At 40.3% G+C, this 27,514-nt stretch overlaps 1 protein-coding gene across 17 annotated transcripts in view; it reads left to right on the top strand.

The window, feature by feature from the left end:
• The window catches only part of nbeaa (neurobeachin a), a 91,840-nt gene extending 64,762 nt beyond the window's left edge, over nt 1-27,078 (top strand). For 3 of the 17 annotated variants that reach the window (XM_072374978.1, XM_072374977.1, XM_072374972.1), the window contains 34 exons: nt 225-405; nt 2,223-2,347; nt 2,461-2,529; nt 2,645-2,813; nt 3,137-3,531; nt 4,048-4,184; nt 5,178-5,332; nt 6,084-6,210; nt 7,828-7,947; nt 10,872-11,005; nt 11,607-11,668; nt 14,121-14,185; nt 14,570-14,678; nt 14,998-15,164; nt 16,145-16,269; nt 16,364-16,513; nt 16,960-17,096; nt 17,217-17,334; nt 17,490-17,592; nt 17,695-17,810; nt 19,568-19,680; nt 19,917-20,057; nt 20,170-20,289; nt 20,748-20,900; nt 21,023-21,187; nt 21,482-21,571; nt 22,561-22,753; nt 23,210-23,281; nt 23,506-23,661; nt 23,993-24,163; nt 24,327-24,428; nt 24,677-24,873; nt 24,957-25,108; nt 25,500-27,078. In XM_072374978.1, the coding sequence (XP_072231079.1) occupies nt 225-405; nt 2,223-2,347; nt 2,461-2,529; nt 2,645-2,813; nt 3,137-3,531; nt 4,048-4,184; nt 5,178-5,332; nt 6,084-6,210; nt 7,828-7,947; nt 10,872-11,005; nt 11,607-11,668; nt 14,121-14,185; nt 14,570-14,678; nt 14,998-15,164; nt 16,145-16,269; nt 16,364-16,513; nt 16,960-17,096; nt 17,217-17,334; nt 17,490-17,592; nt 17,695-17,810; nt 19,568-19,680; nt 19,917-20,057; nt 20,170-20,289; nt 20,748-20,900; nt 21,023-21,187; nt 21,482-21,571; nt 22,561-22,753; nt 23,210-23,281; nt 23,506-23,661; nt 23,993-24,163; nt 24,327-24,428; nt 24,677-24,873; nt 24,957-25,108; nt 25,500-25,590 (4,680 nt within the window). In that variant the 3' untranslated portion in view covers nt 25,591-27,078. The remainder of the gene's footprint in view (nt 1-224; nt 406-2,222; nt 2,348-2,460; nt 2,530-2,644; nt 2,814-3,136; nt 3,532-4,047; nt 4,185-5,177; nt 5,333-6,083; nt 6,211-7,827; nt 7,948-10,871; nt 11,006-11,606; nt 11,669-14,120; nt 14,186-14,569; nt 14,679-14,997; nt 15,165-16,144; nt 16,270-16,363; nt 16,514-16,959; nt 17,097-17,216; nt 17,335-17,489; nt 17,593-17,694; nt 17,811-19,567; nt 19,681-19,916; nt 20,058-20,169; nt 20,290-20,747; nt 20,901-21,022; nt 21,188-21,481; nt 21,572-22,560; nt 22,754-23,209; nt 23,282-23,505; nt 23,662-23,992; nt 24,164-24,326; nt 24,429-24,676; nt 24,874-24,956; nt 25,109-25,499) is intronic. The other 14 variants (XM_072374983.1, XM_072374976.1, XM_072374982.1 and 11 more) reach the window with 10 other exon arrangements.
• Nucleotides 27,079-27,514: the final 436 nt, after the last annotated feature.

Raw genomic sequence — 27,514 nt, 5'->3', positions numbered from 1 at the left:
AGTTTTTTTTTTTTGTTTTTTTTTTTTAAATCTCTCTGATTGTTGGTGAAAAATGCCATGACTGTTGTGGTCATGTGAGGCCCAGCTGTGTACATTTTCTAAAGGGTAATAATCTTAAAAAAGAGACCTCTTTTCAATCACAGAGAGAGCCTCCATTTAATTGTATTTAGATGCTTGTGTGTCACTGAATAACTGTCAAGCATCTTTTTTTCTCCCCTAACCAGACTGAGTTGGAGAACATAGAGGCAACACAAGGGATGTCTTCTGAGACCGCAGTCACTTTCCTGTCTCGTCTCATGGCCATGGTAGACGTGCTGGTGTTTGCCAGCTCCCTGAACTTCAGTGAGATCGAAGCAGAGAAGAACATGTCATCAGGAGGCCTTATGAGGCAGTGCCTCCGCCTCGGTGTGTGCTTGTTTGTCTATCTGTTCAGTGTTAACTACAATTCAAACAACTTGCTCTTGCATTAGACCCACAGCTTCGTGGCCTCATTCAGAAATCCTAAAGCTACTGCTATTATCGGAGGTGACAAATCTGTTGATTAATTTTTCAGCGGTTCAGTCTTGAAGGAACATATTATGCTCTTTCTATTTCCCCAGATGACAGGTTTAAATTGCTTTGTCTGACATTGCAAAAGTATATATATGTTCAGTTCAAAAAGGTTCTACTGTATATTTATTATTTAATTTTACCTGCTGGAAAATGTTGAATTTAGCATCTTTGCTAGATAAAGTTAAAGATGTGAAAAATGCATTTCTCAATTTGTTTGAGACTGAGAAATACCCCTGAAAAAAATATCTTAAAAAAGGGAAAACTAATTGATTCAAAGCTATTTTTGAATTCTCTCAACTGAAATGTTGAATATGATGGAAATTCTTGTGAATTAGCTGGAAGCAGTGAGATGACATTGACTCGCATAGGACCAAAAAAAAAAGAAAAAAAGATTTGACCTGAAATATGTTTTAAAAATAGAAGTGTTAACTGGAAAACAACTTCATTTAAAAAATAGTACAAGCAGCAGTATCCCTCCTCAGCTCCTACCATTTGTTTGTCACAATGCATGAGCAGCGGCTCTTTGTCTCTCTATGGCGCCGGTTCTATGCAGACAAGTATTCATTGTTTACATTCAAGTGACCTGTTTGAAACACTCCTCTGTTTTGACATCTAGTGCAAGGCATTGATGAGGTCAGTCAGTCCCTGATTACACATTTGACCTACAGTATGACTCATTATCCAGCACAGAGAAAGTCTCTTGTATCATATGATCCCTGAGTCTAACTGTTAAACTTCTTCATAATATCGTGTGCACCAACTGTACTTGTACTAGGCAGGGATGTTAGAAGATCCAGAGGCAGAGTAACACTCTCCAGATTGACAATCTTTTAAAGTTTTATGTAGTACATTGCAAACAATGACTCTTTAGCCATTTGACATAAAATGGTTGTGTTTTGATCGTCGGCTGTTTAAGTAGTGCTTCTCAAAGATACTGGACACATGGGGGCTTCAGGGTGTCAAATATACAAATTAGTTGTTTTTATAGTAGCTTATATTTTTGGGGGTTTTGCACTGTTTGCTGATGAAAGAGCAAGTCATCAGTGACTCTCTTGTTTCTGTGTTAGAACCAAAGAACTCGAAGTGCAAATGGAGGACACAACATCCTTGTCCATTGCCTTATCTTGTCATTTTAAAGTCCTGACCAATCGGCTGGTGCGATGCCTTTTGTTCCTGTATTTCTCTGCATTTCTTGTAAAAACTGTAGTAAAGGCTTCCCTCTTTTAATGCCAAAGTCCACTCTGCTTCGGTTGGTCAGCCCCTGTGGGCTGATCACGACCCACCCACTGTTCTCCATTTGTTCTGCTAAAATTTTAATTTAAAGAAACCAGAGCATCAGACAGAAAGTTAAAATATGCCCCTGAGCTAAGGGTGCTGTGCTGGATGAAGACCACTTTTAAAATAGATGTTCTTTTGTTGTGGCAAATAGTAATCTTTTGAGAACAGGCAGTGCAAGAAACATCATATAAAAACACTTCAATATCAAAATTGACTGTTTGTCAGACACATAACTTGCTCTGATCTCATACCTCCACCTCACCTCTTGTATTGGCTGAGGAATAAACCGTCAAACTAAGCCGCATGTAAATCACTGATGAAAATATTGATCACTTCTGTTGTGGTAGTAGCCATTATATGATACTCACATGTTTCCTCTCTGCGTAAATCAGTATGCTGTGTGGCAGTTAGGAACTGCCTGGAGTGCAGGCAGAGACAGAGAGATCGGAGTTGCAAGTCCTCGTTAACCAGCTGCAAGTCGCAGGACAGCCTCCACAGTGCCTCCACTGCCAGCAAGGTACCAGACACACACAAAATGAAATACACGACGTCCTGCAACACTTACAGCCAGACACAGAAACATACATATGTATGACACCTCGCTATTAATGTTTTATACGCTATTCTTAGCAGGATCCAGACAGACTTCTGCAGGATGTAGACATCAATCGTCTTCGAGCTGTGGTTTTCAGAGACGTGGTAAGGATGTGTGTTTGTGTATTTTTAGCATCTAAAACATTTTTTTGGTCACGGATACAGTGCTAAAAGTGTTTTTTGACTGAAATTTCTTTGCGCTTGTGTTGTTTTGCTGTAGGATGACAGTAAGCAGGCTCAGTTTCTTGCGCTGGCAGTCGTTTACTTTATCTCAGTTCTCATGGTGTCCAAGTACCGGGATATTTTGGAACCCCAGCGTGAGATTGGCAGGTCCACCAGCCTATCGGGAAGAAGCATCCGCCAAGAGATAAACTCCCCAACCAGTACAGGTGATTCTCGTTTTTTCATTTTGCTGCAATATCATCTTGGATTGCTCAGCAATGACTCATCATTGTAAGGTTGGCGGGAACACCGACTCCAGGCAAAGTAGAATACATTTATCAAGGATATGAAATTATTCAAACTAAAAAGGGAGGGAGAGGAAGTATGAGCAGCATTACACAAACAAGGAGAAATGGCAAAAAATGAAATCTTGGAAAAATACCTTGTAGAATTGCTGGTCATAGAGATTGTTTTTGTGCAATTCTACAATCATTTATATCTTAAAACAAAAAGGGAGATTTAATCCTTTATTCGTGTCTCCTTGACCTAGAACACCCATCCAGCGCCTTCTCAGATCGTGACAAACAGACCCCCACCCCAGTGGATGACTCTCCGCGGGCTGGCCTCCCCCACACAGACTCGGGCATCGGAGAGGAGGGCCATGTGGCTGGATCCTTGAATGGCTCGGAGATGGGTCTGGGGCTTGGCTTAGGCCTGGTGGGGAGAGAGACGGATAGAGACAGAGACAGAGACATGGGAGGCGTAGGAGGAGGAAGTGGGGGAGGAGGTACAGATCTGTTGTGCAGTCTGTCGTCTGATGTTCAGAGGTCACAGGAGAGCCTACTAGATTCTCCCCACAACCCCAGCTCCAACCCCAACTCCAACCAAGGCCCGCCTTCGTCCATCTCCAGCATCAGTCAAACAAACAAAGGCATCAACGTTAAGGTCGGCAATTGATATCATCATTCAGTCCAGACTGCTTAGATATGTTCAAATACTATAAAAACACTATTCAATATGTATATTAAGATATTTCTTCTGTGAACATCCAATGTGCAGTATACTTTAATATGTACATTCTAGTTATAGAATTTCTAATTGTCATGTACCCTATAGTAGTGAGGTCTCCTTAGGCACTTTCATATCCTTATTAATAATCATGCTACCTCTGTGTATCGAGCTGTTTCATTGTAGTTGAATAATAAGAATGAAACCAATATCTTTTCATAATGCTTATTTCACATTTGTAGTTATGTTGTATTAAAGCACGCATGCTTTTCACATCGATAGTACATTTATAGGTCCCTGCTCACATAAAATATTAAGCTTCTTTTTGTTTCTTAGAATCTTTCAGAGGCATAATGTTTTGCGGCATAAGGGACATTAAAGCCTAATGGAAACCAAATTTACTAGTGTCACATTACGTAGGTCACCAGGTTTGTTGCTTTCATCAAAATGCAGGAGATCCTGAAGAGCTTGGTGGCGGCTCCCATTGACGGCGCAGAGTTGGGACAGGAGTCCGGCCCAACGCCCTATCACCCAGACCCTGCCTTGAAGACACATCCAATGCTGCCCATGCAGTTCCACTCATTTGACAGGTGAGTCCAGCTTCTGTTTGGTATAAAAGGTGCATAAAACAGGTAGAGAAACAGCAGTCAGCTCAGTCTTCCACATCCATCAGTTATTATCAGTTATCAGTTATTATTGCCAATTACTGCCAATACAGATACGGACAGATACGGTTTACCTGCTATTTTCCATCACAGCCATACCCATAGATTCATCACCTATATTACAAAGAGGTTTAGATTAATGCCTTTTGTCCAGACTTTTATTACACAGACTGCCCAATAAGTGATAACGTGCTGCAATCTCCTGCGCATCAATTAGTCTCTCCGATCCTGATCTGTCACAGTCTCTAAGAGCTAAGTTATTGATTGAGGACACTGTGCATAATTGATCATTGATGCTGCTCGGCATCCATCTCCAACATCTATGTCCACAACATGTAACAAATCTGTCTTCAGATAGGCTTGATATATCTAATCCATCTTCTCATGTAAATTACAAATATCTCTCCACTGAAAAAAAATCTAATTATCTTCGTTTTAATAATAGGGATGTCTGCTCAGATATCTGTTTTTAACAGTCACAGCTGTAATGCCCATGCGTTTTACATTTATATGCGCACCATACCAATTTCATTTAACTGTATATATTTTCATTTAGAAAGGTCATTTTTAGAGAAGCTCTTGTGACGTGGAGACATCTATGTCTGAGTCCTGTCTCTATACAAAGTGTCCAATTTTAAAAAGATTTGTGAATAAACAGCTTATGCATACGACAACTAAACTATGAATAATTAATTTGCTTCAAAAAATTTAACAACAGGCAAAGACGTGCTCTTTTTATTGCTATGGTACCAAACCAACAGTGGATAGTTGGTCCATCTGATGTTGTGACTTCAATGGCAGCTGAAGTCACAACTGTCTGTTCATGTCGCCACACACTGCAGACGTGGGCTGACACAAGCCAGTATATCACAGTAGTGTGTCAGTTTGCCTAATACCTTTGTGTCTTATCTTTTACAGGAGTGTTGTGGTTCCAGTGAAAAAGCCACCACCTGGCAGCCTGTCAGTCAACACAGTGGGCACACCCACCACCAGTGGAGCAGCCACTGCAGGCAGCACACCAAACATTTTTGCTGCTGCAACAGCAACACCCAAGAGCATGATCAACACTACAGGTGGGAGATTACACACAGATGGTGCAGTCATAAATATACTTTCTCCTCAAACCTATGTCTATATCTTTTAGGTTTTTCTGCACTGTCACTGTTCAGTGTGTAGAATGAGACGTAGCCAACAGAGATCTGCAGAATGACAGAGACTTTGTGTAACTCCACAACTCAAAGTCTGCTCAATAAAGCAGGAACGAGTTTCTTGTCTTAAATCCTTAATTTCACTGTGAACCTGGAGATCTTTTGAGGATTAGCTTTAGTCTATTAGGGGCCAGATGAATGAGGTTTCATACATCACAGCAAATCTATGAGGTGCAAGTTTACATTGCTCTCAATTAACACTCCCTGCATCAAGAAGAGATGAAGAGAAAAAAAAAAATACAAGTGTATGTTAACAACGTGAGATACAAATAGACATCAGCTGACATGCATTGTGGCTAAATTTATTTGTATTCAACTCTCTGTCAGCCTAATGGGCATATTGTGCTGTATATATATGTTATATATACATAATGGACAAGAAGGAGGATTTCTTCCTTGGAATCGATTCTGTATATTGATTACAAAGCTATTTTCACAAACCATTGCCAGAAGACGAGCATGAGTATGTCCAGTGAAATACAGTCCAAATTGAATTTGTTTGTTGTTACTAATACTAATATACATACAATGTTGCATACAAAATGTTTCCATGCTTGATTGATGATTTATGTATTATTTCTCATCACTTTCCTCCCTGTCTCTTTGCCTTATCCAGGAGCCACAGATTCTGCTTCCTCATCATCCTCCTCCTCCTCATCATTTGTTAATGGTGCGACTAGTAAGAATCTGCCAGCAGTGCAGACAGTGGCTCCCATGCCAGAGGACACCATGGAGAATATGAGGTGCATGCTCTCACCATCTCCAATCTTTTCAATCACTCAGTTTCCTCCCACGTTTTCTTTTTTTTTCCTCCTTTTGGATTTTGTTCATGTTGATTTGTCTGCTTTCTTGTGTGCCTGTCCCTTTTCCACGTCATTCCAGTCCCTTCATCCTTCCCAAAGAACGCTCACAGTTCACTTAAAAAATCATTACTGACATCGAAAGTTAAATGAGTTTTTTTGAAGAAGAACTGTTGGTGTCAGGGGTGCGCCTAGATTTCTTTTTCCAGCCTTAAGTAACAAATACCAATCAGTCACAGTAGTTGTTTGAGGATCTTTGGAGATGCGAAAGAATCCTATGTCCTGATAAAATAATCAGCCAGCAAGATGGCAACTAAGATACTAAAGTTGAGGCGTCAGTGGGTGATGCCACAGTTGTTGCATTCATAGTCTGTGAGTTGTGGAAAGTCACATTTAATTAATTAAATGCAAGATAATTGCATCCCTACCGTGCAGTATATACATAGACTGTAAAAGAGTTTTGAGCTGTAATTGATATAAATTAGTTTTTGCACATGAATCTCATTTAATTACTGAATTGGTGATGGCAGTATAATTTTGCGGATTCACTTAACTGGAAAATTGCCCTTTGTCCTTTTGGATGAACTCAATTCATTTGCTTGCTACCAACTGAAGCAATTCATTAAAGTTTGTTCCTTTTTTCAGTGTAGAATTGCATCGCCAGACAAATGTGCAGGAGACGTAGATTTTGAAAATCATTTTTGGTGTCTATTATCGACAGACGCAGTGCTCAGTACGTTTTGTCAGAACTGAATAAACCTACAACCAGTCGGAGGAACAAGCGTGAAGAGACAAAATGTTAAATGTTAAAAAAAATACCTTTTAAATAAACCACCAAGTTCTATCAAGTGCTCACTTGATAACCAGGTCAAAAGACAATTTTGCATCAGCTCCTGCCATCTTGGTTTGTTACAAAAATGATTGTTTCAACCATTGTATCCAACCTTTCCCTAATTAGGAACGTTACTGTAATAGCATTGACTCAGACTAAACTGAGTGAAAATCCGTTTCAGCAGGAAGAAGGTCGGATGCCTTCTGTGAAAGGAAATGAAACATGAGTTCTCAAAGTCATCTCACTTTCAGGCTAGATATTGGCTAATATTATCAGTTCTTCAGTCGCTCTTATTTGATGCTGTCATGCACACACACCACTAACACATCTCACTCAGCCAACACTACGGCACTCTTCATCACTGGCATGGCGGTTGTGTTTTAATGTCCTAATTTATATTATACAGTAGAATGCGACTCCACCAGCACTTCAGAGAACATGTAAATGAAATTGTCATTAACGTGAATCTGTGTCTTGTTTTAGTTTGCACACTGTATTAGAGTCACCAATAGAATATAGGACAAAGCTTTTACAAATAAGGAAATGGCCTTAAAAGAGAAAGTTATTAATTTAAACTTTGTATCAACTTGTACTCTGAACATTTCTTTCAATGTTAGCAGATAAAGGTGCACACACATTAGAGTGGGTGGGTGTGTTTCGGTGCTTATGCACCTTAATCAGTGTGCATGTCTGTAAGTGTGTTTTTGAATGTGTGGTTTGTATTGCAGTGCCTATTGTGAGGTGGCGCAGTGTGCGCTGCGCAGCGGTCAGACGCCCCCTGAGCTCAAGTCTTTTAGCTCTCTGGCAGGCTTCCAGGCAGCTCCCCGAGATGCAGGACAGTGTTTTAGGCAAGGAGATACTCGTCCTGTCCCCATGCCCCTCCTTCTGCCCCACCTCCACCACACACTCTCCGCTATGCCTAGCAACTACTAAATGTTCCCAGTACACCTTGCAAGGAAGGGCAGACCTTCTTGCTTCAGCAAGATGACAGTTTGTTGCACTTTTGTTTTAGGCCAGCAGATTATATTCTCACACCTTTACAATAACACAGTTTAGTCTGTAACTTCTTGCATGGTTGTCTTCACACACTAACCCTAAATGCCAACTCAGATTGTTTTAACCCTTACTGCAGCTTTTGCAAATATCACTCATCTGATACCATCAACAGGTTAAAACAAATACATAGATAAAAGGACACATGAGTGTCCTTTCAGCCAGAAATCCCATGCTTAAAAGGACACAAGTATGAACCTAACTGCCATCACAGCTTCATATGTTAGTCTGCTGTGATATAAAATTATGGACACACTTTGTCTGTTTTTTCTTTCATCTCATTATAAAGGAGGCCCAAAGAATTTCTGTTGATCCATTTATCTAATTTTGGTCTAATGTGTTTCCTCTCCTCTGTTTATTACATAATGACAGTTTGAAAAAAAAATTCTTCTCCAAAAAATCTTTCCTGTTTTTTTAAATTTCTTTATTTAATCTAGTTTTATTGGTTTATTAAATAGACAGATGGATCTATAAATTACATTAAATTAATAGATTTACTGTGTCTGGGATGAAAAATCCTGTGTACAACACTTAGGGAAAAAAAGAGATCAGATTACAAAGCATTGACGCCTTTGTTTTCCTTTTTTTCTTTCACTTAGAAAAGTTAGAATCACGTTTTCGTTCCCTTAGGTTCTACATCTATAAATTGTGCAGATCCTAGCAGCAGTGCAATTGTGTGAAAATGAAAGTACACCCTCTTTTAATTCTAAAGTTTCATGTATCAGGGCATTATAAAAAAAATTATCCGGTACACACCTGTTCTTAAAATTAGGTAAATAGATATTAACAACAACATATGAAGTAAAATATTACACCCTGTCATCATATGTCTTTACAAAAACATTTTCTACATGAAAAGTGTTCTTATAGAGAAGAGTTGATGAAGTGATCATCAGTAAGTGTGAGCAGCACTATAAAAGCAGAAGTTTTGGCCGTTCACATATCTGTTAACACAGTGCCAACGAGAAAAGACATCAGCAGCGATCTTAAAGAAGCAGTTGTTGCTGCCCATCAATCTGGGAAGGGTCATAGGGCCATTTTTAAACAATTTGGAATCCATCATTCTACAGTAAGAAAGATTATTCAAGTGGAAAACTTTCAAGACACTTAACAGACGACCACACAAGCTAATCCCAAAATATGAGAATTAATCAGAGAAACTAATTAATTTCCCAAGAGCTACTGTGCATCGCAGACTCTACAAACCTCAGTTAGCATGTTAAATGTTGAAGTTGATGAAAGTACAATTTGAAAAAGTTTGGCTTTTTTTTTAAAGTTTTCAAAAAGAGAAAGCATCTTCTTCTTAAAAAGAAAAAACAACATGGCAGAACAGCTTAAGTTTGCAAAGTTGCATTTTAACAAATTACTTCTGGAGCAATGTTCTTTGAACAGATGAGGCCAAATGGATATTTTTGGCTATTATGTACAGCAGCAAAAAACAAACACACTATATAAGCATAAACTGAGTCACTGAGTCCACCATGAGCTCCTCTGTATACCAATCTATTCTAAAGTCAAATGTGAGGCCACCTGTCCGAAAGCTAAAGCTTGGCTGAAATTGGTACATGAAAAAGGACAAAGATCTCAAACACAGCAGCAAATCCACAACAGAATGACTGTAAAAGAAAAGGATCAAGGTGTTGCAGTGGTCCAATCAAAAGTCCAGACCTCAACCCAACAGAAAGGCTGTGGCTGGATCTTAAGACAGCTGTGCATAAATGGTGCTTTGGAACCTGAATGAACTGGAACAATGTTCAAAGAAGAGTGGGCCAAAATTCCTCCACAGTGATGTGAGAGACTGATAACATCATACTGAAAATTATTACCTTTGTCCTAAATTATTAAAAAGTTTTTGCTGCTAATATTATTGAATCCTAAGGTGTACTTCATTTTCCACAAGTTGCGTCTGCATTTCGCGTAAATTTTTTATTTTAGTAAATTATGACAGTATGTGTCCTGCGTTGTTGCTCATCTCAGGTTGTATTTACCTTGTTTTACAGCCTGATAACAACCAGATAGATTTTTTATGTCCACATACATAGAAACCGGAGAACTGAACGAGAGTAGTTTTTACTATGACTTAACATATTGTTTCTTTAAAATACGATCACGGCAGAACCTTATTGTCAGTTGTTTGTTCATCATGAATATATGAGGGGAAACAAATTAGATCAGACTGAGGAAATGGATTACCAGAATCCTCAGGGCGAAATGCACAGTAGTTTCTCTATGCACATTAAAAGGGACTAGCATAGTTTTGCAGCATATAAAAGGCAAGTCAAGATGCAATGCAGTATCTGGATGCATTTTGCATTTTTAAAAGATATTTCTTTCAGGTTTAGCTTTTAGTGCTCTTGCTTCACTCATTCCACAATGCTGAGTTGAATAGCTCTCCAAGTAGCTTTAAAACCGCAGTACCATCAACCCTTTCTTGCCAGTACTAACCCAGATTAAGCATATTTCAGGTTCTGTCATTTTTTGTGTGTGTCTTTGTCCATTTCACACCTATTTCTATGTCTCTCATCTGCCTTATTTTTCCTACTCTTTACTTCCTCCCTTGTTCAAACCTGTCCCTGCTAATTACTTTTCATGCATGTTTTTCTTGCTCTCTTTCTCACCCACCGTATATCCCCTGAGTTTTTACCCTCATCTTGTATGTTGCTTATTTTATTTTCACTCCTTTTCCTCTCACTTTTTCTCTCGCTTGTTTCTTCCGCAGCATCACCACCAAGCTGGAGCGAGCTTTGGAGAAGGTGGCCCCCCTGCTGAGGGAGATTTTTGTGGACTTTGCTCCCTTCTTGTCCAGGACGCTGCTGGGTAGCCATGGGCAGGAACTGCTCATAGAAGGTACAGGTGCTGTACACGGCTCCTTTTCCTCTAAATGGCGTCTCTCTGTGGAGTCTCCTCATTCACTGTCCTTCACTGCAATGTCTGTGTGAGAGTAAGACTGAGAGTGAAGTGGATGTGTGGCTGTGTGAGGATGACTGAGTGAATGTGTGTCTTTGACGTGGCTGCTTCACTCATTTGCCAAGCAGGTATGAAGTCAGTATCTTACACTTTCAAATTAGCTAGATAGGCATTTCAATATTGTTAGATGAGATTACAATTATTATTAAAATTATTTGAATTTCAGAGTGTTTTGCAGACCTCTCTGTACCCACCTGCTTCCTGGTGTCCTGTTTTTGTGATCCACTGTCTGAGTGTTGAGTTTTTGTCTCCTTCCTTTCTCACTTTCCTCCTCCTTCTCCCTCCTTCCTCTTATTCTCAGCTGTTCTTGTCTGTCCTGTAGCATGCTTTTAATGAATTTGACTATGATGACTGTATACCACTGCAGAAACCTCTGACACTTCAGTAACTTATTTGATGATATTTTTGTCTCGCAATGATGACTTTGTTTGAGCCGCAGAAAAATAAAAAGAGCCTCCTGACTGTGCCGTTTGTGTCTGTGCTGCAGGTCTGGTGTGTATGAAGTCCAGCACATCCGTGGTGGAGCTCGTAATGTTGCTCTGTTCTCAGGTTGGTGACCCATCGCCTGTCGGTCTTTGCACTGCCCTCACTCTTAAGATCCATTTGGTCAAAGCCTGAATGATTGTGTTCAGTGTGTCCCTTTTCGAACTCATTCTGATTTTTTGTTTGTTTTGCAATACCTGTTATGACTGGCAATGCTTAACCCACACAGGAAGCTGTGGAGTTATTGATCTGCCCCGTAAAGCAGGGCTGACTCCGTAATGAGCGCATTGCAGATGTAATATAATATGACTGTATACCCATTATTCCGATATAATTGTTCCTCAGCAATATCAAGGCCGAAAAACATGTTCTTAATTTTCTTAAACCATTTTTACCTTGAAAAATGAATAAATCATTCAAACCTCACATCTTGATTAATATCAAAGATTATTCAGCTGATTTAGCTCACTTGCATTCAAAGACAGCGTCTCAGTTTTACTGAATAATGTTAAAAAGACAGGATCACACTCAAGGATGAGACTCACCATTACAGAGCTTTCCTGGGATGGTTCGGGTGACCAGTTTTCTTTCAAGTGTCTCCCATCTTCTCCCTGTTTTGTTGGATTCTGGTTCATTAGAGCTCTTGTTCTCGAAGTTCTTTCCTTTTGCTCGTCCTTTTTTTCTCCTCAACTCTACCACAGCCTCTGCTGTCTTTTCTTCTTTCTTCCTGCTCCACCTTCACTCGCACCATCAGGCACTTCTGCTTTTCAGGCCAATTTTAACTCAAAAGTGTTTCAGTAGCAACTGCTTTCATCTTCTGCCATTCCCCGCTCTGCCCTTTCGTCCCACCACTCCCTTTCCTTTTTGTCTCCCTTCCACTCTTCTGGGTGGCTGCTCGTCAGCATGTATAGTATTACCACTGGCTCCGGCCTTGTCTGCCATTAGAAGCCCGGGAGAGTGTACTCGAGCCCAGAAATCGATCCTCTGGGTGGTGGGGGTGTAACAGGAGATAGCTTTAAGAGCCAGAGGAGCTAATGGAACTCTGATAGTTTCAGGCTTTCAGCAACACTGTTATCCTGCTCAGAAGTCTCCACTCCCCTATGCATGAAAAACAGGAGACACTCACTAATGCTTCGATGGATGCATTCTCATCGACACTTAGAATTCTAAATGTGCTTCTTCATCTTTATGTGCACCTATTTTGTGGGAGTGTTCACTGTTCACGCTGATAAAACTGTACAGTTTCTTTTGAATAGTTTTTTTTTTTTTCAACTTTACACTTCTTTCGTTTTGATAGACTGATTAGCCACAACATGTTGCTTAGCTCCCTCCAGTCATTCTTTGATGATATAACAATAATTGGAATGAAGAATAGCAATTCAATTCAATTCAGTTTTATTTATGAAGCATCAAATCACAACAAATTCCATCTCAAGGCACTTCAAATATACAGTCCAATTAGAGTCATTGTCATTGTAATCCAGTTATAATCCAATCAAATACAATTTATTGAATTCAAAATTAGTCCAAGTCATACAAAGCCAATTTTTTTTTTTAAAAGTGGCCTCGCCAAGGAAACTAACAGATTGCATCAAAACTTCTCTTCAATCCAATCCTCCGTCCTGACAGTGGAGAGAAAAAATCCCATTTAACAGGAAGAAACCTCTGGCAGAACCAGATTGAGGGAGGGCGGCCACCTGCCTCAACCAGCTGGGGGTTGAGAGGACAGGGAAGAGAGGACAACAAACCTTGCCTACCTGCTAAGAAAGAAACATAATGACATGACAACAATAATGTTGTATGTACGTGGATAGTAAAAGAGAGCAGAGTGAGTGCATCATGGGAGGTCTCCCAGCAGTTTGTGCCTATAGCAGCATAACTATGGGATGTTTCAGGGTCACCTGAGCCTTCCCTAACTATAAGCTTTATCAAATAGAAACGTTTTAAGCCTAATCCTAAAGGTAGAGAGGGTGTCTGCTTCCTGAACCTAAACGAGCAGCTGCTTCCACAGAGAGGGGCCTGATAACTGAAGGCTCTGCCTCCCATTCTGCTTTTAGAAACTCTGGGAACCACAAGTAAACCTGCAGTTTAAGAGCAAAGTGCTCTGTTGGGAAAATATCTAACAATGAGTTCTTGAGATATCTAAGATATGATGGAGCTCGGTCATTAAGAGCTTTATATGAGAGACTTTTAAATCCTATTCTGAATTTAACAGGGAGCCAATGAAGAGAAGCTAAAACTGGAGACGCATGATCTCTCCTGTTAGTTCTCATCAGAATTTTTGATAGTCTAATAATAAAGAATTACAGTATTCCAATCTTGAAGTAACAAATGCATGGACCAGTCTATACACACAGTGCTTATTCTGGCTGGATTTACCATCTTGTCTTTCCAGGTATTTGATTAATGACATTACCCTAAAACATTGTATTTTTATCTTTAAACTCTGAACTGGATTTCCAGAAAATTTACTTAAAACGTATATAAATGATCTGCACGATTATTTTTGTGCACTCAGGAGTGGCAGAACTCCATTCAGAAGAATGCTGGACTGGCCTTCATTGAGCTCATCAATGAGGGAAGGTAATCCATCACACTGAATGATTATCACTTCACACAAGCCCTTGCGATTCACTTATTAACTCTAGTTGTCAGTGCTTTACAACAGTCAGGTGTAATAGTGCCCTAATGAGAGCCTTAACGTGATAAGTGCACGGTGGTGTGTGTATTCAGCTGGAAGTGCAGAGTTTAAAGCTGATATGTGCTGGATAAGTGCTTTGTTACTGTATCAGTACGAATCTTGGAATAAGAAGATGTGCACATCTGCATACATGAGTGTTTTCTGAAATAGTACAACAATCTGTTACATTTAATCTAGTAGAAGGTGACTTTTTTCTCTAAATGAGGACATCAGTGGCATGTTTTTTCATTCTGTCGCCTCTCACATATTTCTCCCTCTTTTGCCAGACTACTGTGTCATGCCATGAAGGATCATATTGTGCGTGTTGCCAACGAAGCAGAGTTCATCCTGAATAGACAGAGGGCTGAGGATGTGCACAAACATGCTGAGTTTGAGGTAAATGCGCAGAGTGCCATCTTTGTTTGTCATGCTGCTATTTGTAGGCCATGGGAAGTGGCTGTAAGTCAACTGATATTACAGATGGTAAACAATAAATGCGCTGACTTTTTTTTTTTTCTCTCATAGCTTTCTGTAAACAGTGATAGTCTCTTAAAAGTGTTTCAGATTTAAATTCTGCACCGACCTGTTGTGAAAAGTGTAAATTGTTCTCAATCTAAAGCTTCAGTGCTTTTGCACTGCTGATGTCTGACTGGGATCTTGCTTTGTATCTGACCGTTTCTGTTCCTCGTTAAACTCTTTATCTGCCAATCCTCAGTCCAACTGTGCCCAGTATGCTGCAGACCGGAGAGAGGAGGAGAAAATGTGTGATCACCTCATCAGCGCTGCTAAGCATAGAGATCATGTGACTGCCAATCAGCTGAAACAGAAGATCCTCAACATCCTGACCAATAAGCATGGAGCATGGGGGACAATGTCACAGAGGTGAGCAGAGCATGCTAGGGTACTGTGGGTCGGATTGTACCGTGGAACATTTTCAGCTTGCAATTACTATACACAAGCATGTCTTTTCAGTGAAGACGTTGTGAGATCGAGCACACTGAGAATGTTCTTTGACTTTGTAGATGATAAGAGGGAAGCATTAAACCAACAAAAAGCGGGAATTTTCAATCAAAACCTGATCCTACCGTGTATATGAACCAAAGGAAGAAATGGAGTTGGCTCTAAACATCGAAGCTGCCTGGTAGCTGTGTGAGACTGATTTAGCACACTCATGCACACTCATTAAATCTGTGATTGCTCATTATGCAGGTCTGCCTCCAGGCTCACAGCTACAATAAGGATGTGAAAGAGCTGGAGGACGTGCGGCATCTGAAGTCTGTCTTCCTCAATGTCACTGTTGATGAAGTAAATTGCTTACTTCAGTGGGCCCCCAATTATGGCAGATTCTTTATCTTATACTTTTGTAGTTTTGTGACGTTATTCTGTTTGCGCAGTTAAAGGCTGGGACTTCTTGATGCTCCAGTTCCATTTTTCATCTGTGAAAGCTCTCTGACCTCAGTCTGAGAGGCGCACAATTCAGCAACATTTTTCTGGAATAAGGATAGAGTTTTGATTTGCTTTGTCAAGAAAAAAAAGATGTTTATTTCACTTCAAGTTCTTTGGCATTAAATATTTTAACTTTGCTCTGCTTATTGAAGACTCTCAGTCGCTCTTGCATGGTTTAAACCTAAGCTTTTCATTTTCTATCTGTTTTCATAAGTCAATTGTTTTGTGATTTCTTAAACCTAAATTTAGTTATTGGTACATGCAGAGTTGGATGAGATACTGCTGTACTTTATCCCAATAATCACCAAAGGAAATTAGTTATGGAGGTTGCTTAGATAAATGTTATTTGTAGCTTCATCTTCATCTAAATTACCACTAATTTCTTCATGTTTGCACCTTCCCTTTTATGTTTCCAGCCAATTACATGACTTCTGGCGCCTGGACTACTGGGAGGATGACCTGAGGAGGAGACGAAGATTTGTTCGAAACGCCTTTGGATCCACACACGCTGATGTTTCACTAAAAGCTCTGGATGACTACAGTCAGTATTCCATACCGATACAGAGACGTTGAGCTCATTCCATACCTGCTTGTAACGCCCTCTCATGAAGACTCTCGTTAACACTCTCAAACAGGTACAGAAGAGGACGAGGATGGTATAAAGTCGAAGAAAACTTTCCGCAGCCAGTCAGTGGTCACCCAGAACCCGGAGGCAGAGTTGATGCTGGAAGGAGACGATGATGCTGTCAGTCTGCTGCAAGAGAAAGAAATTGATAACCTCGCTGGTAAGATGTAAACACATAAAGACGCACAAACGAGCATCATAGTTTCTGTCCTGCTAAACGGTGAACTATCTATAACTCTTGTTTTTAGTACGTTTCCATCCAAGACTTTTTACCTCCAAAGGCAAGTCAGATATTCGAAAACTTTTCGCAGCTGCACTAACCCACAGCTGATTTATCTCTCTTACAAAGATGAAGTGATCATGTACTGAAAAACTGATTCTAATCGAAATCTAACCTTATTTAATCTGGTAATCACTCGCTGAATTTCAGCCTGACGGTTCAATTGCAACAGCAAGCAAAGCAAAAAAATGCAAATAAATGATCAGTCTTAACTGACATCACTTGTCTGTGATTCTTTTCACGTCTCTGTATAATAAGCCAGCTTTAGTCCGTCTTATGAATAGCTCAAGTAATAATACCTGAATTATGCCTTCACCCACCCCCAGGCCCTGTGGTGCTGAGTACTCCAGCTCAGTTGGTAGCGCCAGTGGTGGTTGCCCGAGGCACTCTTTCGATCACTACGACTGAGATCTACTTTGAAGTTGATGAAGACGATCCTGCTTTCAAGAAGACGGACGCTAAAGTGAGAGCCAGCAATCTTAAGATGAATGCACAGAAAGACTCTAGAGAAACATAAAACTTAGAATATGAGGGACAGAATTGTGCTTGTATTGTTTCACTTTTGAACATTCATCCTGGACAGGTTCTGGCTTACACAGAGGGTTTGCACGGCAAATGGATGTTCAGTGAGATCCGAGCCGTGTTCTCCAGACGTTACCTCCTGCAGAATACCGGATTAGAAGTTTTTATGGCCAACAGAAGTGAGTCTGCAGAGCTCTTCTTATGCAATTAAATCAGTGATCAACTTTTCGTTCAGAATGATGTGCACCTCTCATTTAGCACAGCATTAAGTGAACGATTGGCTATGAGTGTGTTTTTGACATGCTGACTGTGTCTTGTCTTGTCACCTCTCCAGCATCTGTGATGTTTAACTTCCCCGACCAGGCCACTGTGAAAAGAGTGGTCTACAGCCTTCCACGGGTGGGGGTGGGAACGAGTTATGGACTACCACAAGCCAGGTACATACGAGGTTTAGTTAGGTGTTCGCCCACTCCGTCTTAGAATGGCAAAAAATGAATAAAAGAAAAAAAATTCACTCAGCTCGTGTGTTTGCATCTCAGGCGTATTTCCTTGGCCACCCCACGTCAACTCTTCAAGTCGTCCAACATGACGCAGCGTTGGCAGAGGAGAGAGATCTCCAATTTTGAGTACCTCATGTTTCTTAACACAATTGCAGGTAAAGTGCTGTCATTCTGCTTAATCTGTTAGTCTCTAAATAATTAATTTTATTGTCAACATTCATCTCAAATATGATACATCCTGTTTGCTTCATTTTTGCTCTTTCTGATGTGTGATGTGGGCATTTATTTGCTGTGATGATGTACAAAGTGTGACGTTATTTTGCTGCTTCGACAGTTTCTATTGTGGTATGGTGTTAAAAATTAATAACTGCGCAGCATTAAAGTGCAGCTATATCTCATTTGTGTATGTCTACATTGCCAGTCTATCAAGACACTTCATTGCAATATTTAGATACAGAATTTTTAAGATATTAGATAAGATCATTTCTTATGAGCGGCTAATGGATTTCGGAAGTTTTCCACATATGGGCTAACCTTGAAAATTTCACAATGTTATGCACAGTTCTCCACAAAAACAAAAAAAACCCACATTTACATAAGAATTTACACCCTTGTGACACTCACAGATGAACTCTGCTGCATCTCTCAGTGCTCCATGGGATGCTCGATTAACTTGTAAGGGGATCCCCCTGTGTCTGATAAAAAGGCATCTGAAATTAAAAGACACACACCCTCTATTTAATCTCTCACAAGAACATTGCAGCAGCTCTTTAATCTCCAAAATTAAACCTATTAACAGACTTCCAGTATCTACCTGCTCATCGAAACTGCATAATCAGGAACAAAGAACCTTGATCAGACTTGTAGCCAACAGGCCATTGATAAATACCTTATAAATAAGATCTTGATTATTTTGTGCTCCGAAATGTACAGTGTACAGATGGATGGCCATCAGTGCAGCCCTCCCATCAATCGGGTCCTTATTTCGGAGTGGTCTAACAGAATTATTCCCTACTAAAAGGAACATGACTGCCTGCTGGAAATTTGCTAAAAAGCACTTGGAAGAGAAGCAAAAATCCTCTGAAATGTAGAACAAACAATCTGACCACCTTTCACATTTGTGTGTGTGGCGCAAACCGGGCATTGAGCATCAGCTCATTAATACCATCCCTACAGTAAAACATGGCGATTGCATCAACATCCTGTGGGTTTGTATTTGTCAGGCACATGGGGGCTGGTCAGAAGAGAGGGTAATGGGAAAACAGAGAAATAGAGAGCAAGAGCCTGAGAATAAACCTGTTGTTAAGAGTGCTCGGAATCTATGGCAAAAGTTTATTCTAGAAAAGGACAGTGGCCTGGAGCATATTGCGCAGTACATTTCTGTGATTGTCCTGGAACGATGCTGCCACAGTCTGAAACTGAATCCAAATCCATTTCAGACTTTTATTTCTAATAGATAGACAAACCCTGCTTTTGCTTTGCTATTGTAGAAAAAAAGACTTATTGTTCAGTTTATGTCATTATTGTTATTCACGATACATGAAAAAAGGACTTTCCTAAAGTTATGGAGTCATAAAGTTACTATATGTAACCATATGGCTGTGGTTTTATGCACAAAAAGATGTTTGCTATAGGTATTCTGCTTATGTATATATAAATTTGAGAACATTTGTTTTTTATTTATTGACATGGGTTATTTGTCACAACTCATTCAACATTATGCAATGAGCTGCTTTAATGAGACGTTTAATGTCAAACTCAATGCAGTCCGGTAAAATAATGTCCTGACAATTAAACTTGCTGTGTATTTGTACAGTATCTATTATAACACGCAGGCAGACAAACACCGACACATTTTGTCACAATATGAGACCATCTTCAAAGTGGAATGTTTTCCCTTTCACCCCTGCAGGGAGGACCTATAATGATTTGAACCAGTACCCCGTCTTCCCTTGGGTCCTGACAAACTATGATTCAGAGGAGCTTGATCTCACTCTGCCTGGTAACTTCAGAGACCTTTCCAAGGTTAGAGCACTCCAACACACCACTACACTGCATGCACCTTTTCGGTGAATTGCATGTGTCCTACACTATAAACCGAAATCAGTGATGAAATGCACACCAAGCAATACCACTTGACATCACCAAATCATCACTGAGAGTTCTCTGCATTGCACTGGCTATTTTAAAGAATAATGTGTTGAGAAGCTTTCTTTTTTCTTTTTTTTTAATCACTGACTTACGCAAATCATGTCTTCTAGCCAATCGGTGCGCTGAATCCCAAGAGAGCAGCTTTTTATGCAGAACACTACGAGACGTGGGATGATGACAGCACACCTTCTCACCACTACACAACCTTATACTCCACGTCTCATTCAACACTAATGTGGATGCTCAGAATAGTGAGTATCCAACTGACACAATTACAAACTATGATACTAATCAGGTATTTAAACACACATGATAAATGCTCAAGGCTTTTATTTGAAGTTATGTCTGTTTTTGTGCCTCTAGGAGCCTTTTACCACATTTTTCCTCAATGCCAATGATGGCAAGTTTGACCATCCAGATAGAGCCTTCTCTGGTATCGGCTGCGCATGGAGGAACTGCCAGAGGGACACGGCTGATGTAAAGGTAACTATTCTTGATGGGTTGATGTAGCAGCTAACTGCAGTAACCACTTTTTTAATGGAAAGAGTCAGTTTAGCCTGAAATGCTCCTGTATGGGGACATGAAAACACAGTGTTGCTATGCACCAAAAGTAGCGTTTTGAGCTAATATCACAAGACTTTTGCTTCTCAAACCTGTTGTACTCTGCTCTGGCACCAGCCTGATAGAGAAGGAGAATGTGTGGGATATGCATTGCTTTAAAAGTCAAAAGAGTTTAGAAAGTGAGAGAATGAGTAAATATTTTTACCAAGTTCCCAAAAATCTGGTACAGCCTTTAGGGTACGATTAATGAAAACAGCTTGTGTGTCTGTGCTCCTCAGCTTTGATAGATGACTAAGTGTAGTTGAGGTCATACAAATTTTGTGAAGTCATCAGTACAAACTAAAGTCAATTAATAAATGTGTTCCTCTCATGCCAAATAGGAGCTGATTCCAGAGTTCTACTACTTGCCAGAGATGTTTGTCAACAGTAATGAGTATGAACTGGGTGTGCGTGACGACGGAGTTCCTGTGTGTGACGTGGAGCTGCCTGTCTGGGCCAAGAAACCTGAAGACTTTGTCCGCATCAATCGTATGGTGAGAGACATTTCTAATCTTTGAAACCCGATAACTTTCTGTCTGACCTTAAAGTCTTTGGCACAGAAAATTATTTTGTTCTTGACTTTGTCCTGCCATTCTCTACCTTTTGCTTCATGCAGGCGCTGGAGAGTGAGTTTGTGTCGTGCCAGCTCCACCAGTGGATTGATTTAATTTTTGGTTACAAACAGCGGGGGCCAGAGGCAGTTCGAGCTCTCAACGTGTTCAACTTCTTGTCCTATGAGGGAGCAAGCAACTTAGACAATCTGGATGCTGTGCAGCGTGAGGTAGGTTTCTATGACAACCCATCACTCTCAATAGATAAATCATCATTACATAGTTGCGGTGCAGAAATGTCCTCCTCGTGAATTTCTAGTGCCACAGTAGGGATTTCTTCAAGACAATATCACCCAACTGATACAGTGCCAAAACCTTCGGACATTGTTGTTTAAATAGTTATCCTTATGAATTCAAAGTACAAAAAGTACCTTTTGTTAACTTGATAATTCCTTATTTTTCTGGAATGTCTGTAACCTTCCTCTTCTCCTGTGTTAACCCCATCTCTGTCTCTCTACCTGTAGGTGATTGAGACCCAGATTCAGCTCTTTGGTCAAGTCCCCTCCCAGCTGCTGATAGAGCCACACCCACCTCGGTCGTCTGCCATGCACCTGGTGAGAATACTTTAAAAGTTTTCATAAAACATGAAACATGAGGTTTTTTTAGTTTTATTTCATAGATTCCTTCAAAAAGAATTCAGACGAAAACACACCGCTGACAGCTGTAACTTTTTAGAAATCTCCTGCAGTGTTACTGAAATACTAAACTGTTTATAGGTGAATGAAAAAAAGGGATTTCCTTTTTTTTTTTTGTTGGAATGCAATATTTAAATTTAATGCTCCATCTAATTTAAGTGGAGCTGGGATGATGTCACATTTTCACCACACAGCTAAATATTTCACAACGGTATAATTGCAACATCAGTAGAAAACCTGAAGAAAAGATATTTGCTGTCACACTAATTCATCTTTGTTTTCTATGGTTTTTTGTATCCTTTTTTTGGCATTTGAATGATACTCAAAATAGCTGCCAAGAAACATGTAATTAATGTCATTTTGACTTTATCAGCCAAGATCAAAGTTTTTTGTTCTTTTAGTATCATGATTATTGTTAATATCACGACATCGCAACAGCTTAGATTTTAAGTCCAGTTCTGAGTCTACTGAATGGCTTCCATAGCCATGTTGTGTTGATCCGTGTCATTTCATTACATACTGTCGTATGTAATGATGTCTATTTTTCAAGTTTTAGCCTCTTTGTCCTGCCTGCTACCCTCAGCAGCACGAGGCCTCAGTGTCTCCACATCAGAGCCATCCATGTCAACCCACACCCGTCATCCCTGAACCCTGAACCAACCAATGCCTCCTCCTCCTTTCTTAGTTCTCAAGTCGCCCTCAATGTGTGTACCTGCTCTGACCCTGCGCTCCCACTAATATACCGTTTCCCCTCCCTCCCCTCTGTCCCATTCATTCTGTATCTCCCTCTTCCTCTGTCTCCATCCCCCACCCCCACCCCAACCCTCCTTCCTTCCCTCCTTGCTCTGTCCTCTCTCTTCTTCTTCTTCTCTGTTCTTCTCTCTCTCTTTCTCTGTCTGTCTCACCAGTGTTTCCTTCCCCAGAGCCCTCTGATGTTTAAAGATCAGATGCAGCAGGACGTCATCATGGTGCTCAAGTTCCCCTCCAACTCCCCCGTAACACACGTTGCAGCCAACACACTCCCCCACCTCAGCATACCAGCAGCCGTCACCGTCACATGTAGCCGACTGTTCGCCGTCAACCGCTGGCACAACACAGTCGGTGAGTATTGAGAGAATTTGCTTTTTCACTTTATGACTTTAAGGATGAAGTGATTAAACAAATTATTCAAAATATCTATATAGAAAAATCAGTATGTGAGTATATTAGCAACCATTAAAAGATTAAAAGATACCTTATTGTAGACTCAGTGGGTGTTCGCTCGTCCCAGTGGTTGATAAAAGCCTCGATATTCTCATTAACAAGGATATTGAGCCCAACAGGCTAGGTTCCATTAATCATATTGATGTGATTACGTTTGGTCATGAGGCTGTATATGTGACTATTGCTACTGATTGCTTAATGAGGCGCTTTGTGTTCAACTTGAGCTTTAATCAGAGATTCCACCAGAGACCATATAACTTGTTGATTTTATGTAAGAGTACAATTTGGGTTTATTCCTCACCATCTTATGTTATGTACATTTATGACTGTAATATTCACTTTTTTACCCTTTAGGCCTCCGTGGAGCACCAGGATACTCCCTAGAGCAGGCTCATCACCTACCCATTGAGATGGACCCTCTGATAGGTCAGTGCACAGCTATCTGAATGGCAGGTTTTATTGGTTTTGCAACATTGGCTCTTCATATGTTATTGATATTCCTTACCTGGATTCTCCTTTAAATGTGCAACCAGTCAGTAATTATAATATTATGGATAAAGCAGATACGGGGACTGCAGACTGGTCACCATGATGGCTGACACTCAGGAAAGACTTCATCAACATAATAACATGTCTGTGCTCCCATATAGCAAACAACTCGGGCGTGAACAAGCGTCAGATCACTGACTTGGTGGATCAGAGCATCCAAATCAACACTCACTGCTTTGTGGTTACTGCTGACAACCGCTACATCCTGGTCTGTGGCTTCTGGGACAAGAGCTTCAGAGTCTACTCAACTGAAACTGGTTAATTATGTTTTCATTTACAAACATTTTGAGTCGTAATTAAGTGCAAATGGACTCATAGCTTGTTCTGTCTTTCCCACTTTCCCACTGAAGCTGCAATTCACAATTCTGTCACCGATCCTACTTTGCATGTTTTTTTATGAAGTAGCTTTGGAAAGCTGTCGTTCTCAAATAATTTCCCAGAGTAGTATTTATCAGCCCTTAAATTGAAGCAGGAGATCTGCTTTTTTAACCCTCCATCCTGAATTATTTTTGTCCTGGAAGATGTGGCCTTCAAACACAGACAGAGGACAAAGACTAAATAAGATGTCTGCCCCCTTCCTCTCCACAGGAAAGCTGACCCAGATAGTTTTTGGCCACTGGGACGTGGTGACATGTCTGGCTCGGTCAGAGTCCTACATCGGAGGAGACTGCTACATCGTGTCAGGCTCTAGAGATGCCACTCTTCTTCTGTGGTACTGGAGTGGACGGCACCACATTATAGGGGATAACCCAAACAACAGTGAGTGGTATCATAGTGCAAAGGCGCGTGTTAATGTCTGTCTGTCAATGAGGGTGTCAGTGTGTGCATGGGTATGTTGCCGGTTCAAACTAAGCTCAGAAAAAAAGCTTTAAAGGGATGGAAATCTTCTTATTTGAGCTTCATGGTGATGCGTTTCCTGTAGGTGACTACCCCGCTCCCAGGGCGGTGCTGACAGGACATGACCACGAGGTGGTGTGTGTGTCTGTCTGTGCAGAGCTGGGGTTGGTTATCAGTGGAGCCAAAGGTTTGTGTATCTTTATATTTCTTTATATACATTTTGATCTTTTTCTTTCTTTTTTTTTTGACGCATGTTTCGAATTTTTGTTTAAAAAACAGACAAAAAAGTTTATTATAAACTGAAGTGGATTTATTGTGACACTGATAGAATAGCTTTGCTGTAAACTAAATTAGCTTTACTTACTGCAATTACTAAAGTTGTGCAGTTAAAAAAACAATGTTTCTTAACTGTCTTCGTGTGGTTCTGCTCCTCAGAGGGCCCATGCCTGGTCCACACGATCACAGGGGACTTGCTTAGAGCTCTGGAGGGTCCAGAGTTGTGCCAGCGGCCACGTCTCATCTCAGTGTCCAGCGAGGGACACTGCATAATCTACTACGAGAGAGGCCACTTCTGCAACTTCAGCATAAATGGAAAACAGCTGGCACAAATGGAGGTCAATGATTCCACACGGGTAAGGCTGCCAGAGTTAATGCTGTTGATGTAATCGTGTTGTAACATTTCACCCACTAACTTCTGTTGTGTTTTTCTCTTCAGGCCATCTTGTTGAGTAGCGATGGGCAGAACTTGGTGACAGGAGGGGATAATGGAGTTGTAGAGGTGTGGCAGGCATGTGACTTTAAACAGCTCTACATCTATCCAGGCTGTGACGCCGGAATTCGTGCCATGGATCTCTCACATGACCAGAGGTACAGTTAAACAGAAACTTGATCACCTCCAAAGAGAGGGGAAAAAGTTCTGAATTATTGACTGGTATATGCTGGTATCCCAGCATTAGCAAAGTTATATGACATAGTCAATGGCCTTTGTCAGATTGACATTACTATACAATAGCATATCACAAAATTAACTGTTCCTGTATTTGTGAGGTTATGAGAGATATCACATTATATTGATGATGTTACCGCTAGCAACATGTGCACTAATTCTACCCAGCTGAACAGAAGAATTCTTTCCAAAATTAGATCATCCTTTGTCAAAATATAAGTGTCTCCACTTGTGGGCAGAAACTAAAGCAGAATACAACTTTATCGTAAAAACAGCTTCTATGATTTTTTTTTTGTGTGTTTCCTCTTGCAGGACTCTGATCACTGGCATGGCGTCCGGCAGCATTGTCGCATTTAACATAGACTTCAACCGCTGGCACTACGAACACCAGAACAGGTACTGAGGAGGAGACAGCACGAGGAAGAGAAGGATGGAGAGGGGAGTGAGGAGGTGATGCGTTCTTCTGTGTATCTGAAACACGGGGAAAGCACAGGTACCGAGACGGAGAAAAAGTAAAGTACCAGACCTTGGGCTCTATTCCCTTGATTTGAGGATGCGACAGTGCTGGTGGAAACGGCTTCCTCTGTGCATACTTGTATGTACATGCACATGTGTAACCACAGACACATAATACTCAGAAGATACACACCAAAACCTGCTAATACAACAAAATGACTGCAGCGTGGGGAAAAAAAGAGCATATCAAGCAGACCGTGCACAGGTTGATCATACCGGTACCACTAATGGACAGGTGCGGTTGCTGTTCCTTCATACATTTAAATCTTCACAGATATTGATCTTAAGTCTTTTCTCTTTTTTTTTTCCTTTACTTCCGTTTACATTTTATTCAGTACTTTTAATTTGACTGGAATTTAGTTCATAGCTCTTTTTGCAGACAATAAATTCTGACTCCTTCGATGTGTCTAAAGTGATTAGAAAAACTGACAGAAATGCGCCAGCTCTACCCACGATTCAAAAACAGGTGCTATTGGCTTGATCTGAAATTCACCCTTGAAAAATGGCCTGGGGTTTCAATTTCATTTTATCTCGTTTGATTTTCATCTGCCAGGGTTGATTTTATTTCCTCTTGTACCCACTGCAGGGTTAAATCTGATTTTCCTGTAAATAAGGCTCTGCTTCCTTCAGAGTCACACTTGTTCTTTCACTACACAAACTGCGCTTATCACCTTTAATTTATTAATGACTTTCTGTATGTAAGATACTGTGTAATAATTATTATAATGTTGACAAGACTGATGGTAAAAAAAAAACAGTGGTATCAAGGATGGTGATCTGCTGGAGAAAGTAATGACAAAGAGATCTTGCCTGTGCGCCACCAAGGATGACAAAGCAAGACTGACCAGATTTCCTTTGTATATTTGGTGATTGTTTTGTCAAATATGTACATATAGTCTTGGTTCAGGCTTGGCGGGAGACTCACTCAGCTGAATGAGACTGAAAGTGCAGAGGAAACCTTCACTCGCCCACATTTGTTGATTATTTAAAAAAAATAGAATCAAATCAGTGTAAAAGTTTGTTTTGTATTTGCACTTTGCACCAATCACATATCATTATTTATTAGCTTGGTTCTTTCTGGTCGGCTACCATTATGTTTAGGTCCATTTTCCTTTGGGATTATTTGTGCATTGATGTTTGTATTTAAAGCGTTGAGCTCATGCGTGACTCTTAGTTTTACAACCTCACAGTTGTAAGCAATATCATGATTCTGTAGCTGATAGAGGCGGTGAGGAGGGAGGAGAGAGAATGACACGTGAGATGTACTGTATGTGTGAAGCCATCTTGATCAACACGCACATGCACATACTCTATCAACAGGTTCAACTTACGTATCCAAAAAAAAAGGTTAAATATTTTTGGATCTATGAAACCCTAAAAACTATTGTATTCATGTTTTATTGCAAAGATGTAAAATATGACATGTGTGAGTTGGAAAAAAAAAAATCATGATAAGAAAAATAAAATATGCAAAGAATTTGAGGTCTGGACTCCTGATTTTTCTCATATTTAGTGAGACACTGATAGAGTAAGGTGTCGTCTGTTTTGTCTTCACTGACAAGAGGATCAACACTTGAAGACTGGGTTAAAATCGGTATAAAATGTTGCTCTGCGAACACATTTAATTGAGATACCTGCTCATTTCATGTCCCTTGTTCTCCACTTTATAAAAACACAGATGAGGTTTAATGACTTGAAGTCAAAATATGAGTCAAGTGTCTGTTTGTTTTGTTTTGCTTCTTTTTTCCTTTTTATCTTCCTAACACTGTTGAATCAGTTCTTGGATTTCTCGGTTAACTTGAGGACAGACA

This window comes from Leuresthes tenuis, unplaced genomic scaffold (genome assembly GCF_036924035.1).
Source record: "Leuresthes tenuis unplaced genomic scaffold, fLeuTen1.0.hap1 SCAF_21, whole genome shotgun sequence".
Lineage (NCBI taxonomy): Eukaryota > Metazoa > Chordata > Actinopteri > Atheriniformes > Atherinopsidae > Leuresthes > Leuresthes tenuis.
This window is presented reverse-complemented; position numbering and strand designations above follow the sequence as displayed.